This window comes from Schistocerca americana, chromosome 2 (genome assembly GCF_021461395.2).
Source record: "Schistocerca americana isolate TAMUIC-IGC-003095 chromosome 2, iqSchAmer2.1, whole genome shotgun sequence".
NCBI lineage: Eukaryota > Metazoa > Arthropoda > Insecta > Orthoptera > Acrididae > Schistocerca > Schistocerca americana.
Genome location: NC_060120.1, coordinates 1020668265 through 1020685932, shown reverse-complemented (window position 1 = coordinate 1020685932; position 17668 = coordinate 1020668265). Strand labels below are relative to the sequence as shown.

At 41.7% G+C, this 17668-nt stretch overlaps 1 protein-coding gene across 2 annotated transcripts in view; it reads left to right on the top strand.

The window, feature by feature from the left end:
- The window catches only part of LOC124595824 (sialin-like), a 124518-nt gene that overhangs the window by 70965 nt on the left and 35885 nt on the right, over positions 1-17668 (top strand). For both annotated transcript variants that reach the window (XM_047134718.1, XM_047134720.1), the window contains exons 2-3: positions 12683-12933; positions 13158-13388. In XM_047134718.1, coding sequence (XP_046990674.1) covers positions 12683-12933; positions 13158-13388 — 482 coding nt within the window. The remainder of the gene's footprint in view (positions 1-12682; positions 12934-13157; positions 13389-17668) is intronic.

The following is a 17668-nucleotide window of genomic DNA, read 5'->3' as shown; positions in this document are numbered from 1 at the left end:
CCTCAGCGATACAGATAGCCGTACCATAGGTGCAACCACAACGGAGGGGTATCTGTTGAGAGGCCAGACAAACGTGTGGTTCCTGAAGAGGGGCAGCAGCCTTTTCAGTAGTTGCAGGGGCAACAGTCTGGATGATTGACTGATCTGGCCTTGTAACACTAACCCAAACGGCCTTGCTGTGCTGGTACTGAGAACGGGTGAAAGCAAGGGGAAACTACAGCCGTAATTTTTCCCGAGGGCATGCAGCTTTACGGTATGATTAAATGATGATGGTGTCCTCTTGGGTAAAATATTCCGGAGGTAAAATAGTCCCCCATTCGGATCTCCGGTCAGGGACTACTCAAGAGGACGCTGTTATCAGGAGAAAGAAAACTGGCGTTCTACGGATCGGAGCGTGGAATGTCAGATCCCTTAATCGGGCAGGTAGGTTAGAAAATTTAAAAAGGGAAATGGATAGGTTAAAGTTAGATATAGTGGGAATTAGTGAAGTTCGGTGGCAGGGTGAACAAGACTTCTGGTCAGGTGAATACAGGGTTATAAATACAGAATCAAATAGGGGTAATGCAGGAGTAGGTTTAATAATGAATAGGAAAATAGGAATGCAGGTAAGCTACTACAAACAGCATAGTGAACGCATTATTGTGGCCAAGATAGATACGAAGCCCATGCCTACCACAGTAGTACAAGTTTATATGCCAACTAGCTCCGCATATGACGAACAGATTGATGAAATGTATGATGAGATAAAAGAAATTATTCAGATAGTGAAGGGAGACGAAAATATAATATTCATGAGTGACTGGAATTCGACAGTAGTAAAAGGAAGAGAAGGAAACGTAGTAGGTGGATATGGAATGGGGTTAAGGAATGAAAGAGGAAGCCGACTGGTAGAATTTTGCACATAGCATAATTTAATCATAGCCAACACTTGGTTCAAGAATCATAAAAGAAGGTTGTATACATGGAAGAAACCTGGAGATACTGGAAGGTCCCAGATAGATTATATAATGGTAAGACAGAGATTCAGGAACCAGGTTTTAAATTGTAAGACATTTCCAGGGGCAGATATGTACTCTAACCACAATCTATTGTTATGAACTGTAGATTAAAACTGAAGAAACTGCAAAAAGGTGGGATTTTGAGGAGATGGGACCTGGATAAACTGAAAGAACCAGAGGTTGTAGAGAGCTTCAGGGAGAGCATTAGGGAACAATTGACAAGAATGGGGGAAAGAAATACAGTAGAAGAAGAGTGGGTAGCTTTGAGAGATGAAATGGTGAAGGTAGCAGAGGATCAAGTAGGTAAAAAGACGAGGCCTAATAGAAATCCTTGAGTAACAGAAGAGATATTGAATTTAATTGATGAAAGGAGAAAATATAAAAATGCAGTAAATGAAGCAGGCAAAAAGGACTACAAACGTCTCAAAATGAGATCGACAGGATGTGCAAAATGGCTAAGCAGGGATGGCTAGAGGACAAATGTAAGGATGTAGAGGCGCATATCACTAGGGGCAAGATAGATACTGCCTATAGGAAAATTAAAGAGACCTTTGGAGAAAAGAGAACCACTTGCATGAATATCAAGAGCTCAGATGCAAGCCCAGTTCTAAGGAAAGAAGGGAAAGCAGAAAGGTGGAAGGAGAATATAGAGGGTCTATACAAGGGCGATGTTCTTGAGGACAATATTATAGAAATGGAAGAGAATGTAGCCGAAGATGAAATAGGAGATATGATACTGCATGAAGAGTTTGATAGAGCACTGAAAGACCTAAGTCGAAACAACGCCCCGGGAGTAGACAACATTCCATTAGAACTACTGACAGCCTTGGGAGAGCCAGACCTAACAAAACTCTACCATCTAGTGAGCAAGATGTATGAGACATGCGAAATACCCTCAGACTTCAAGAAGAATATAATAATCCCAATCCCAAAGAATGCAGGTGTTGACAGATGTGTAAATTACCGGACTATCAGTTTAATAAGTCACGGCTGCAAAATACTGACTTGAATTCTTTACAGATGAATGGAAAAACTGATAGAAGCTGACCTTGGGGATGATCAGTTTGGATTCCGTAGAAATGTTGGAACACACGAGGCAGTACTGACCCTATGACTTATCTTAGAAAATAGATTAAGGAAAGGCAAACCTACGTATCTAGCATTTGTAGACTTGGAGAAAGCTTTTGACAATGTTGACTGGAATACTCTCTTTCAAATTCTGAAGGTGGCAGGGGTAGAATACAGGGAGCGAAAGGCTATACACAATTTGTACAGAAACCAGATGGCAGTTACAAGAGTCGAGGGGCATGAAAGGGAAGCAGTGGTTGGGAAGGGAGTGAGACAGGGTTGTAGCCTCTCCCCGATGCTATTCAATCTGTATATTGAGCAAGCAGTAAAAGAAACAAAAGAAAAATTAGGAGTAGGTATTAAAATCCATGGAGAAGAAGTAAAAACTTTGAGGTTCGCCAATGAAATTTTAATTCTGTCAGAGACAGCAAAGGAACCTGAAGAGCAGCTGAACGGAATGGACAGTGACTTGAAAGGAGGATATAAGATGAACATCAATAAAACCAAAACAAGGATAATGGAATGTAGTCGAATTAAATTGGGTGATGCTGAGGGAGTTAGATTAGGGAATGAGATGCTTAAAGAAGTAAATGAGTTTTGCTATTTGGGGAGCAAAATAACTGATGATGGTGGAAGTACAGAGTATATCAAATGTAGACTGGCAATGGCAAGGAAAGCGTTTCTGAAGAAGAGAAATTTGTTAACATTGAGAATAGATTTAAGTGTCAGGAAGTCGTTTCTGAAAGTATTTGTATGGAGTGTAGCCATGTATGGAAGTGAAACGGGGACGATAAATAGTTTGGACAAGAAGAGAATAGAAGCTTTCGAAATGTGGTGCTACAGAAGAATGCTGAAGATTAGATGGGTAGATTACACAACTAACAAGGAGGTATTGAATAGAATTGGAGAGAAGAGAAATTTGTGGCACAACTTGACTAGAAGAAGGGATAGGTTGGTAGGGCATATTCTGAGGCATCAAGGGATCACCAATTTAGTATTAGAGGGCAGCGTGGGGGGTAAAAATCGTAGAGGGAGACCAAGAGATGAATACACTAAACAGATTCAGAAGGATGTAGGTTGCACTAGATACTGGGAGATGAAGAAGCTTGCACAGGATAGGGTAGCATGGAGAGCTGCATCAAACCAGTCTCTGGACTGAAGACCACAACAACAACAATTTAAAAATACAGAGAAAAACTCAGCAAAAACAATATGAGAGGAACAATGTTGAAGCCTACTAAAAAGGGAGTCCCAACTGAAACAAGTGAGGCCATGTCTAAATCTATCCATCCTGTCTCTACTTATTAGTCTAGTAGTCATAATTTTTGCTTTTGGATCAGTGCATTCTGAAGTTACATTACTAATACTAATAAATACTGCATCATGATCTGAGAAAGGGAAAGTAATCACATCAGTGTACGTACATATTCTCTTAATATTTGTAAATACACACATAAAAAAGTTTTGCATCACCCTGGTTCCCAAAACTGATGAAGATAGACATTGACTGTGGGTATTGTATCACAGACACAGCCCCTTTGACTATTCAGAGATGTCACTAAACTTGTCCAAAGATGTAAACAATCATGCATGAGCAGCATCTATCAGATACCACCAAGAAGGAGGTACATGGCTTGTGTTGTCTTTAGTTCAACCATGCCTAGACGGTCAATACTGCCTTTCGATCATGTCCACATTGTTATTTTGTGCCAGCTAGAGCTCTCAACAAGGAAAGTGTCCAGACATCTCAGAGTGAACCAAAGCTATTTTGTTCGGACATGTGGAAGAGATACGGAGAGACAGGAACTGTCAATGGCATGCCTTGCTCAGGCCGCCCAAGGGCTACTACTGCAGTGGATGGCCACTACCTATAGATTATGGCTTGGAGGAACCCTGACAGCAATGCCACCATGTTGAATAATGCTTTTCGTGCAGCCACAGGACGTCTTGTTATGACTCGAACTGTGCGCAATAGGCTGTATGATGCACAACTTCACTTCCAACGTTCATAGCGAGGTCCATCTTTGCAGCCATGACACCATGCAGCATGGTACAGATGGGCCCAACAACATGCTGAATGGACTGCTCAGGATTGGCATCACGTTCTCTTCACTGATGAGTGTTGCATATACCTTCAACCAGACAATTGTTGGAAACGTGTTTGAAGGCAACCCGGTCAGGCTGAATGCCTTAGACACATCGTCCAGCGAGTGCAGCAAGTTGGAGGTTCCCTGCTGTTTTGGGATGGCATTATGTGGGGCCAACGTGCGCTGCTGGTGGTCATGGAAGGCACCATAATGGCTGTACGATACGTGAATGCCTTCCTCCAACTGATAGTGCAAACATATCGACAGCATATTGGCGAGGCATTCATTTTCATGGATGACAATTCGCACCCCCCATCGTGCACATCTTGTGAATGGCTTCTTTCAGGATAACAACATCACTCAACTAGAGTGGCCACATGTTCTCCAGGCATGAACCCTATCAAACATGCCTGGGGTAGATTGAAAAGGGCTGCTTATGGACGAAGTAACCCACCAACCACTCTGAGGGATCTATGGCGAATCGTCATTGAAGAAAGAGACAATCTGGACCAACGGTGCCTTGATGAACTTGTGGATAGTATGCCATGATGAATACAGGCATGCATCAATGCAAGAAGATGTGCTACTGGGTATTAGAGGTACAGGTGTGTACAACAGTCTAGACCACCACCTCTGAAGGTCTCAGTGTATGGTGGTACAACATACAATGTGTGGTTTCCATTAACATTAAAAAGGCAGGAATGATGTTTATGTTGATCTGTATTCTAATTTTCTGTACAGGTTCTGGAACTCTCAGAACCGAGGTGATGCTAAACTTTTTTTGATGTGTGTATATTGTCTAGATAGGCAGAGCCCCTTGTAGGTTTACAATTAACATAGTATAGGTTAAACTGTTGAAACTAATTAACAAGCTCTGTCACGCTTTTTGTCCTGCAGAACATCAAAACTTGACCTGACATCCCCTCCAATGAAAAGATTATATTTCTCCCATTTTGGTATAACGAAGTACATTAAGAGGTCTCCACATTTCTCAAGGAAGACATGTGGGTCACCACTAGGTGGCCTGTACACTACTACTACTGCTACTACCACCAATGCTACTACTAGCACTAGCTTAATACTCTCAATTACTAGTCTTGATATTTCAAAATGTGGTTCAGCACAAAGGGTGTTGAGATTTGTCCTACCACAATTTTGTGCAAGAGGTGTTGAATTGGAAAGGAACATGTAGATAAGATACATTACACATAAGTAAAATTCTTTTCTTCAGAAGTAAAGAAGACTTTTGTGAACTGTAATGGCCTGGATATATCTTGTGAAATATTTAATCAATTACTAGGTACTTAGGCAAAAATTTTTAATCCTGAAAACTGTGTAATACTACTAATCTGATACGAATTATATATTTTATACTAAAATTTAAGATTTTGTTTCACTGTAGACCATCAGGGCAAGCCTGCGCAAATGTCAAACAATATTGAATAAGCCACAATAACACATGCCACATTGCTCGCATTCTCCACAAAATTAACTTCCATACAGGTGCTTCTCAAGCATGTACTCAGCATCATTCTAGTCTCCTACTCTGATGATCTGGTCATCAGTGAAGAAAAATGTGTGCAAGATTTCATCCTCCACAGGGACTCCCATGCCCCCACATTTGCTGCTATGGGTTTTAAGTGTTCCCATTACATAGCCCTTTTGCAACAGGAAACTCCATTGACACTGAATTTCCTACTTTCAAGGCACTCGCACAGTCCATATAGAACTTCTCAACTGTGCCGATGCAACTAGTTGACATGCCATTATTGTTCATACTTGTTCACAGATTGTTTTGTGGTATTATTTTATTGTTTTAATTCACTATCAGTTGAAAGTCAGAAACACATGAAAATACGAGAAATATCCCAGTAGTTTATAATTTGAATAAAGATGTGTTTATGTATACTACGTCACTCAAAACATATTGTCATAAAATAAGAAATAAAAGAAGGAAGGAATTTTAAAATTGATTCACCAAATTAAATTTTATAACTCTACAGTGAAAATACTGAACAGAAATGTTTGGTTTGTCAGGTACAGATCCTTCATGATCTGTCTCGGTGCTACTGGATTAAACTGCATGTGATGTTCTCTTTAGGGTATGGGAAAGAGTCTGCCTCTGGAGCTAGGTTATCCACATGTTAGACTGCTACATGGACGACCTGGTTTTGATTTCCAGTGCTTTCAGGGACTTTTCCTGGAGTGGAATATACTCTGCCTTGTGATGCCAACTGTGGAGCTACTTGAATGAGTGGTAGTGATTTCCAGGTCTGTGAAGCGGACAGTAGCTAGGACAGTGGAGTGCTTACCATGTGCCCCTCCACACTGTACCTGAATGATGCAATGATGCCATTGTTAGATGATGACATGGTGACTGGTCTGTACTGTATAGCCCGACAGGACCAGTAGATGGAGATCTGAACTTCAGTTTTAGAAGTCAGGGGAACACAAACCTTGTTCTAGTGCACACATAGTGTCATGAGAAAGTTGATTTTGGCTCCCATATTGCACTCAATGGGTCCACAAGTTTTCTCTACTGAAGTTTTTCCATTTAACCCAATCTGAGTTGCAACATGATCAGAGGTGACAACCTCTGAAATTTGACCATTCTTCTCTACAGAATCATCATTTGTATGTTTCAAACAATACTATGCTGTTCTTATTTTGTTCATGTTTTGCTCCATCAGATTGTTGCATTTGCTGTCCAGTGTTTGGATGGTTATGGCCATAAGTGTCTGCAACTGGGGCCAAGAGTGGGCACATGCCACCCCCCCCTCCCCCCCCCCCCCCCCAAGAATCTGGACTACAGTTTTACTTGTTAGAGTGTTCTTGTACATGTCTAGAAGTGATTTCCAGTAATCCCACAAATCCTCTTGTGTAGCCAGGTGTAGCATAATGTGGCTGATGGGAGTGAGACAGTACCATAGCAATCATCATCTCCTCTTTAGAAAGTAGAACACTAGGCACTCGATTATGGAGTGTGGGTCCCATTCATTCGTATGTCACTCTTCCTTTAATAATAATTGCTGTACTGAGGATCCAGTCAAGGTGGAGAAAATCTGAATGCATTTTGAAAGGATAGACTGATGAGAAATTGAGGTTGTGTATTTGTTGCAGTAGATGAGAAACTCAGAGCTGCATGTGAAATTGTTTGGGCTAGACTCTGCTTCAGTGGTGGGCATAAACCTGTAATTGGATCCTTTTATCAATGACAACACACACCCCCACATTTAACTGAAAACTTCGGATAAAATTTCAGTTTTACTATTCTGTATGTTTCCCATTATACTGAAATTGTCAGAGGTTTCAGATATAATTTCAGTTTTCCTGTCATGTATGTTCCCCATTATACTGCAATCGTCAGAGGAAACGATAATCATCCAATAATCAATTGGGATCATTATTGTTTTGTTAGTGGTGGGTGTGAGAAGACATCCTGTAAAATATTATTAAAAGCGTTCTTTGGAAACTACTTAGAAAGGATAGTTCAGAACAAGCAGAAAGAGTTATATGTTCAGTAAACTACGTAAAGAGTCACTTGAAACTTTTACCTCAGGACAAGAGCATGTGGAGGAGATATGATTGAAGTTTAAAAAAATAATTGACCAAACACAGGATAGATATGTACCTTGCAGAACAGTTTAAGATTGGAGGGATCCTCTGTGATACACATTTACTCCAAAGAAAAAGGCAATCCTGCATAATTGGTGTAAAATCAAGAATAGGAATATAGAATCAGAAATGCTGAATGAAACATGTTTTACTGTCAGGGGGCAATGTGTGAAACCTTTGACAGGTACCATGACTGAATATTATTGAAAGATATCTCGCAAAATCCAAATAAATTGTGGCCGTACCTGCACCAAGGTGAGCATCCAGATGCTCTTGGGTGACACAGTGGCTGAAATTGAAGATAGCAAAGCAAAAGTCCAGATGCTGAAATTGGTTTTCAAATGTCCCTTTACATAGGAAAACCCAAAACTATTGCCACAATTTAATTCTTGCACCACTGCAAAGATTATGTAAGTGTTACTGGCAATGAGAAACAACTGTAATTGCTAAAATTGAACAAAGCTTTAGTGTCCAATGGAATCCCTATCAGGTACTATACAGAATTTGTAGCTAAGGTAGCTCCCCTTTTCACCATAATTTTCCATAGACCCCTCAAACACAAAAATGTACCAGGTAGTTGAAAGAAAGCCTAGGTGATATCTGTTTACAAGAAAGGTAGCAGAAGTGATACACAAAACTACTGTCTAGTATCCTTGAATGCATCTGTTGCTGAGTCTTACAACATATTCTGACCTGAAATCTAATGAGGCATCTCAAATAGAATGACTTACATGACAACAAGTACGGATTCCAGAAAAGCTTTATGCAAAACTCAACTTACATTTTTCTCCCATGACATCCCGAAAGGCATGGACCGAGGCAGCCAGGTAGATGTAATATCTATTGAGTTGCAAAAAGCATTGGACTCAATACTACACCTATTCCTGTTATCTGAAGTTAGGTGTGTGAGTTACCCAGTGATATTTGCATGAGTTGTGTCCAGAAAGTAAGTCCTGTTTCACTGTACTGCCAGTGCAACACTAGTGTCACAGTTCTGCACATTCACATTCAATTCCCTGGTTGATTGTACAGGGCTATTACAAATGATTGAAGCGATTTCATAAATTCACTGTAGCTCCATTCATTGACATATGGTCACGACACACTACAGATATGTAGAAAAACTCATAAAGTTTTGTTCGGCTGAAGCTGCACTTCAGGTTTCTGCCGCCAGAACGCTCGAGAGCGCAGTGAGACAAAATGGCGACAGGAGCCGAGAAAGCGTACGTCGTGCTTGAAATGCACTCACATCAGTCAGTCATAACAGTGCAACGACACTTCAGGACGAAGTTCAACAAAGATCCACCAACTGCTAACTCCATTCGGCGATGGTATGCGCAGTTTAAAGCTTCTGGATGCCTCTGTAAGGGGAAATCAACGGGTCGGCCTGCAGTTAGCGAAGAAACGGTTGAACGCGTGCGGGCAAGTTTCACGCGTAGCCAGTGGAAGTCGACGAATAAAGCAAGTAGGGAGCTAAACGTACCACAGCTGACGGTTTGGAAAATCTTACGGAAAAGGCTAAAGCAGAAGCCTTACCGTTTACAATTGCTACAAGCCCTGACACCCGATGACAAAGTCAAACGCTTTGAATTTTTGGCGCGATTGCAACAGCTCATGGAAGAGGATGCGTTCAGTGCAAAACTTGTTTTCAGTGATGAAGCAACTTTTTTTCTTAATGGTGAAGTGAACAGACACAATGTGCAAATCTGGGCGGTAGAGAATCCTCACGCATTTGTGCAGCAAATTTGCAATTCACCAAAAGTTAACGTGTTTTGTGTAATCTCACGGTTTAAAGTTTACGGCCCCTTTTTCTTCTGCGAAAAAAACGTTACAAGACACGTATATCTGGACATGCTGGAAAATTGGCTCATGCCACAACTGGAGACCGACAGCGCCGACTTCATCTTTCAACAGGATGGTGCTCCACCGCACTTCCATCATGATGTTCGGCATTTCTTAAACAGGAGATTGGAAAACCGATGGATCGGTCGTGGTGGAGATCATGATCAGCAATTCATGTCATGGCCTCCACGCTCTCCCGACTTAACCCCATGCGATTTCTTTCTGTGGGGTTATCTGAAAGATTCAGTGTTTAAACCTCCTTTACCAAGAAACGTGCCAGAACTGCGAGCTCGCATCAACGATGCTTTCGAACTCATTGATGGGGACATGCTGCGCCGAGTGTAGAAGGAACTTGATTATCGGCTTGATGTCTGCCGAATCACTAAAGGGACACATATCGAACATTTGTGAATGCCTAAAAAAACTTTTTGAGTTTTTGTATGTGTGTGCAAAGCATTGTGAAAATATCTCAAATAATAAAGTTATTGTAGAGCTGTGAAATCGCTTCAATCATTTGTAATAACCCTGTATTTCCACAGATGCCATTACAGCTGGATTGTGTTGTGACTTCATTTGTTAGTGATCATTCAAAATGGTTAAGACAATATCTGATTCCTCTGAGTGTGGAGTGCATTCTGTAATAAGGTTTCTCAATGCAAAAAATGTTAAACGAGCTGTAATTTATTGTCAACTTGTAGATACATATAGTGAAAGTGTAATGACTGACAGAATGGTGAGAAACTGGGTGACACAGTTCAATTATGGATGAACCATTGTTCATGACAAAGCTTGGAGTGGGTGGCCTTCTGTTGTCTATGGTGGTTTGTTTGAGAAAGTTACTGAGGAAATTCATCAAAACAGATGGTTCACAATAAGAATGCTCAGTGGTGAATAAACACAAATTTCAAAAACTATTCTGCATGAAATTATCACAAATCACATAAATTTTCACAAATTGTGTTCCCACTGGGTTCTGAAAATGCTTACAGATATCCACAAAATGAAGTGACTTGCCAGTGCTTTGACATTTCTTACCCGATATGATGATGAAGGAGATGATTTCTTAAACAGACTTGTGGATAGTGATGAAACTTTGGTTTGGCATGTCACTCCAGAATGAAAACAACAGTCAGTGGGGTGGCAGCACTCACAGTCCCCACAAAAACAAAAATTCAAAACATTGTCGACAAAAAAAGTTGTGTACCTGTGTTCTGGGACAGATAGGACATCTGTGTGTTGAATATCTTCCCTGAGGTGAAACTGTCAATGTGGTATGATACTGGAAACATTAAGAAAACTTCAGTGCCCACTTCAAAACAAAAAGCATGGAATGGTAAGTAAAGGCACTGTGTTGCTTCATGACAATGCGCATCCACATTCTGATCGTGGCACTCAAAACCTTATTCAAAAATTCAGTTGGGAGCAGTTTATCATCTGCTATACAGCCCCAATCTTGCACCTTCTGACTACCACTTGTTCTTGAACTTGAAGAGTGATTTTGGAGGAAGATTCTTTGACAGAGATGAAGACACAAAAAATGGTGTTCAGTGGTGCTTGTCTTCACTGACACCATCTGGTTTCCGATTATGGCAGATGTCTGAACCGAGGTGGTAACTATAGAAACATAGTTCAAGAAATGCTCTTTCTTGTAAAAATAAATTTTGACTTGAAAAAATGTTTTTATTAGTTTTTTTTCCAAAACGGTACTCATTTTCTGGACATGCCTCGTATCTGAATTGAGAATTTCTTCATAAGGTGGATGCTGTATATTATCTTGGATGGAGAGTCATCATGAGATGTTTGAGACTCTTCCTGTCCTGTTGTATGTTAATGAATGTGCAGATAATATTAATTGTAGCTTCAGATTTTTCACAAATAAGTGTGTATCTATAATGAATTTCTGTTTGGAAAAAATGCACAGACTTTCAATTGGAGCTGGATAAGATTTTAAAGTAATGTGAAGAGTGGTAACTAGCTTTAAATGTTGAGAAATGTAAAATTATGCTGTCCAGAAAATGGAAAAACTCTAGTAGTCTTTAAGTATAAAATCGATGAATTGCAATTGGTATTGTTCAACTCATACAAATGTGTGGATAGAACAACTTGTTGAGGTATGAAATGGAATTATCACATAGTCCCAGTTATAGGAAAAGCAGGTGGTAGATGCTGGTTCGTTTGTAGGATACTAGGAAATGCAATCGGACTAAGAAGCAGATTGCTTAGAAGTCACAAGTGTATGGGATCCATGCAAAATAGAACACACTAGGGATAATGAATGTATATAAAGAATGACTACAAATGGCACGGGTCTGTTTGATCCACAGGAGAGTGTCACGGAAATGTTGGAAAAACTGAACTGGCAGATAATTGAAGATAGGTAGAAACTATCTCATGAAAGCCTTCTAACAAACTCTGCAAGAATCAGCTTCAGGTGTGGAATCTAGAATTGTACAATTAGCCCCATAGTATTGGTTCTATAGGAATCACCTGAAGACCAAGATTATACTATTTAACAGAGTGCACAGCAGCCATTAAAATTATCATTCTTTCCATGCTCCATATGTGAATGGTATGGAAAGCAGCCCAAATAACTGGTACAATGGAAAGTAGCATCTGCCATGTACTTCACTGTGGTTTGTAGAATATAGATGTAGATGGATATGCAATAAATAGTGGCTTATTGGTACCTAAAGTGAAGTTTCATAGCTATGAACTGAAGTCACAATCTGAACATGTCCTCTAAAAATGAGATCTTGGATATATCAAGAAAGTTCATTCAGTGAGGCCATAACAATGTGGGATTTAAGCATTTGAGAGTTGTACAGTCACAATAAAATAATTTTTACACTTTCATAGCTAGATATCTTTCATCATTTCTTCTTGAGTGAGTGGACAGTGATTGTATGAGCTGGAAATTTGTTATACTGCATGTTTAATAACAGTTTTTGTTTGTTAATTTCCAAATGTTTCTAAATTTTGGTAAGCAAATATGTAGTTGTTATGTTAATGAGATTTAATTTTCACTTTAAGGAACAACATACATCATAATCTGTACTGAGTGCTTTTTTGCAGGTTGCATTCAGATTCGAACATGTCTTTGGTATCTAGTATTTACTGGAACACTTGTAAATTTCATGATTACCAATAACGTAAATATTGCAATAGTTGACATGATAAAGAAGCAGCCACTAGCAAGTCAAGAAACAGAAATGGGAGCCTGTTCATTGGAAACACAATTAATGTGGAAAAATGATTCTTTTGAAAACAAGACTGAAAATTTAACTTCTAATCAGCAAGCAGTTACTGTAGATAGTGACAAAGTGGTAATAAAATCTTCATTATTATTTACCTTTATGAATACTGTTAATGAGTTTTAAAATGAATACTGCAACATTATTGCTTATTTCATTCTGTCTTTTCTCACTCTTAGTAATCTGGCTGATAGAATAAAAATTTAGCTTACATAAAATTATCATTTTATTATTAAATCATTCTATTCAGCATAGATCAGGATAACTTGTGTACTGATAAAAATTCTCAATTACAGCTTCGATTTGAATGGGATGAGAAACAACAAGGCATGGTTCTCGGTGCCTATTTCTGGCTGCATTCAGTCCTACAGCTGCCAGGTGGCATGCTTTCTCATGCCTATGGTACAAAGAAGGTGTTTGGTTTTAGCAATTTAACTATGTTTGTTTTGTCATTGCTCATTCCTGTGGCAGCTAAAATTGGTTATGAGGCAATTGTTGCCCTCAGAGTTGTTCAAGGATTCATTGGAGTAAGTACAACTTTGACTTTGTTTCTTCTACATAAGTGAAAATCTGTTGCATAATTAAGTAATAGTGTAACATACTACCAAATTATCAGTGTGGACATTCCACGTGGGAAAAATATATCTAAAAACAAAGCTGATGTAACTTACCAAACGAAAGCGTTGGCATGTTGATAGACACACAAATACACACACAAAGTTCAAGCTTTCGCAACCAACGGTTGCTTCGTCAGGAAAGAGGGAAAGACGAAAGAATGTGGGTTTTAAGGGAGAGGGTAAGGAGTCATTCCAATCCCGGGAGCAGAAAGACTTACCTTAGGGGGAAAAAAGGACAGGTATACACTCGCACACACACACATATCCATCTGCACATATACAGACACAAGCAGACATTTGTAAAGGCAAAGAGTTTGGGCAGAGATGTCAGTCGAGGCGGAAGTACAGAGGCAAAGATACCTCACCTGTCATTCAACAATGGGGCAGACCACGTCCATCACCAAATGATTAAACATCTATCAGTGTACACTCCTGGAAATTGAAATAAGAACACCGTGAATTCATTGTCCCAGGAAGGGGAAACTTTATTGACACATTCCTGGGGTCAGATACATCACATGATCACACTGACAGAACCACAGGCACATAGACACAGGCAACAGAGCATGCACAATGTCGGCACTAGTACAGTGTATATCCACCTTTCGCAGCAATGCAGGCTGCTATTCTCCCATGGAGACGATCGTAGAGATGCTGGATGTTGTCCTGTGGAACGGCTTGCCATGCCATTTCCACCTGGCGCCTCAGTTGGACCAGCGTTCGTGCTGGACGTGCAGACCGCGTGAGACGACGCTTCATCCAGTCCCAAACATGCTCAATGGGGGACAGATCCGGAGATCTTGCTGGCCAGGGTAGTTGACTTACACCTTCTAGAGCACGTTGGGTGGCACGGGATACATGCTGACGTGCATTGTCCTGTTGGAACAGCAAGTTCCCTTGCCGGTCTAGGAATGGTAGAACGATGGGTTCGATGACGGTTTGGATGTACCGTGCACTATTCAGTGTCCCCTCGACGATCACCAGTGGTGTACGGCCAGTGTAGGAGATCGCTCCCCACACCATGATGCCGGGTGTTGGCCCTGTGTGCCTCGGTCGTATGCAGTCCTGATTGTGGCGCTCACCTGCACGGCGCCAAACACGCATACGACCATCATTGGCACCAAGGCAGAAGCGACTCTCATCGCTGAAGACGACACGTCTCCATTCGTCCCTCCATTCACGCCTGTCGCGACACCACTGGAGGCGGGCTGCACGATGTTGGGGCGTGAGCGGAAGACGGCCTAACGGTGTGCGGGACCGTAGCCCAGCTTCATGGAGACGGTTGCAAATGGTCCTCGCCGATACCCCAGGAGCAACAGTGTCCCTAATTTGCTGGGAAGTGGCGGTGCAGTCCCCTACGGCACTGCGTAGGATCCTACGGTCTTGGCGTGCATCCGTGCGCCGCTGCGGTCCGGTCCCAGGTCGACGGGCACGTGCACCTTCCGCCGACCACTGGCGACAACATCGATGTACTGTGGAGACCTCACGCCCCACGTGTTGAGCAATTCGGCGGTACGTCCACCCGGCCTCCCGCATGCCCACTATACGCCCTCGCTCAAAGTCCGTCAACTGCACATACGGTTCACGTCCACGCTGTCGCGGCGTGCTACCAGTGTTAAAGACTGCGATGGAGCTCCGTATGCCACGGCAAACTGGCTGACACCGACGGCGGCGGTGCACAAATGCTGCGCAGCTAGCGCCATTCGACGGCCAACACCGCGGTTCCTGGTGTGTCCGCTGTGCCGTGCGTGTGATCATTGCTTATACAGCCCTCTCGCAGTGTCTGGAGCAAGTATGGTGGGTCTGACACACCGGTGTCAATGTGTTCTTTTTTCCATTTCCAGGAGTGTATTACCAGCACCATGTCCTTGTCATCTTCAACTGCATCTAGAGTGATGGTGAATTACCATCACAGTGGCGAGAAAGTATCACCATTCCAGTGGTAAAATCTGGTAAGAACCTGCAAGATATGGATGGCTATCACCCTGTTAGTCTGACCAATGTTGTGTGCAAGCTGCTTAAATGTATGGTGAGCTTTTGGCTCCTTGAGACTCGGAGCCTTCTGGCTCCATCCCAGTGCAGTTTTCGCCAAGTCAGACAACTTGGTATACTTGGAGTCTGCCAACCGAACAGCCTTTCTTGCCATTATCACCTTAATGCTGTCTTTTTTGACCTGCACACTTTCAGATTTCTAGTCAGTGCTTCACACAGTTTCCCCATATCCAAGAGATATGGGCTCTGTACTGAGTATACCACTTATTTTAGTAGCCATTAATGGTCTCGCAGCAACTGTGGGCTGCTCAGTATCACCCTTCTTATACGCTGACGACTTTTGCATTTCCTTTTGCTCATCTCCTATTGGTGTGGCTGAACATTGACTGCATGGAGCCATATGGAAGGTACAGTCATAGGGCCCTCACCCACGGCTTTCAGTTTTCAGCCACTAAGACTTGCGTCATGCATTTCTGCCACCTTCGACAGTTCACCCGCACCCACAACTTTATCTTGATTACTATCTCCTTAATTTGGTGGATTCTTTATTGCTTTTTAGAAATGGTTTCTGATGACCACTTAACTTGGCTTCCCCATCTTCATCAACTTAAGCAAAAGTGCTGGCAGCACCTTAACATTCTTCGATGCCTGAATCACACTGACTGGGATGCAGATTACCCCATTCTGTTGCAGCTGTACAAAGCCCATGTATAGCACCGTCTTGACTATGGGAGCCTGGTGTATGGCTCAGCATTGTCCTCAGCATTGTGGATGCTGGGCCTTATACACCACTGTGGAGTTAAACTCATGGCAGGAGCTTTCTGAATGACCCTGTGAACAGCCTGCTCATAGAAGCCGGGGTTCTGCCGTTGCAGATCAGGCAACAACAACTGCTTGCCAATTATACTGTGCACATTTGCAACTCACCTACACATCCGAATTACCATTTCCTTTCTCCTAACACAGTGATCCATCTCCCACAATGGCGGCCCAAATCAGGGGTTGCAATTGCAGTCCATGTCCGGTCCCTCCTCATTGAACTCGAGTCTTTCTCTCTACCATCTCTTCTCCGAGTCCACTCACATACACTCTTGAATATAGAATGGTGCTCGCTGACTTGTATGGTAAAGGAGCCAACGAATGTGTAGAGGTCCTCCAAGCGAGCCTCTCGCAAGGACTCCGTTATCCTTTACTGGCACCGCATTGGCCATACTTGACTGACTTATGATCACCTGCTACATCAGGAGGACCAACCTTAGTGTCACTGTGCTTCATGCTTGACAGTAGTTCACATCTCGTTGGACTGTCTAAATTTAACCGCCCTGTGGTGGACTTTTAATCTCCCTGACAAGCTCCCTTCACTTTTAGGTAACAGTGCCTCAACGGCTAACATAGTTTTAAGTTTTATCCATGAAAGGCATTTTTCTCATTCTATTTCAGGGTGGGCATCTTTCAGGTCCTCACCCTACCTATTTTGACTCATCCTTGCTCCCTCTGGTGCTGTTTTTTCAACTTGGTGTTTGTCTTTTCACCATCTGTGTTTCTCTTGCCTTGTGGTTTTAGGCTAGGGATTTTAATGTGTTGCAGAGTGGCTGACCATCCTTTTTTACTCTTGTGATCAGGTAGCTGAGGCCATCTGCTATATTAACACTTTTTACTACTTTTTTCATTTCATTTTCATTAATGTTTTCAGTTTTGGCTTGATACTTTCATTTTCTATTTCCATGTGGTTACACACATAGTTTTACACATTTTCTTTCTTCCCCAGATTTCAAGCTATAGGTTTCCTTTGGGGTATTGTTTTAATCTGAGACCGCTGTGACTAAGGAAAGGGGACTGATAACCACGCAGTCTCTTTGATCTCCAGACTGACCAATCAACCAACTGTACTAATACTAACAGAATTGTTAGCACATTACAAAAATGAAAGTAGTAACAAGAAATACAATGAAAAGCTTATGAATTGACATAGAATTAAGAAATTATGAAAGTTTGCCAATTTTGTTGAAGGAAAATGATTTGTCAAAGCCAGAGTGGGATTACATGTAAATGTTTTTGTGAAAGCTGTCACTAAAATTCATGCTTTCATTCATAACATTCCTCAGTCCTATGAGATGGTGCTATTTAGTCGATCCTAATCACTGCAAGTGTACTACAGCTAGTGTATGCGCGTGCGCGTGCGTGACTAATCTGTTATT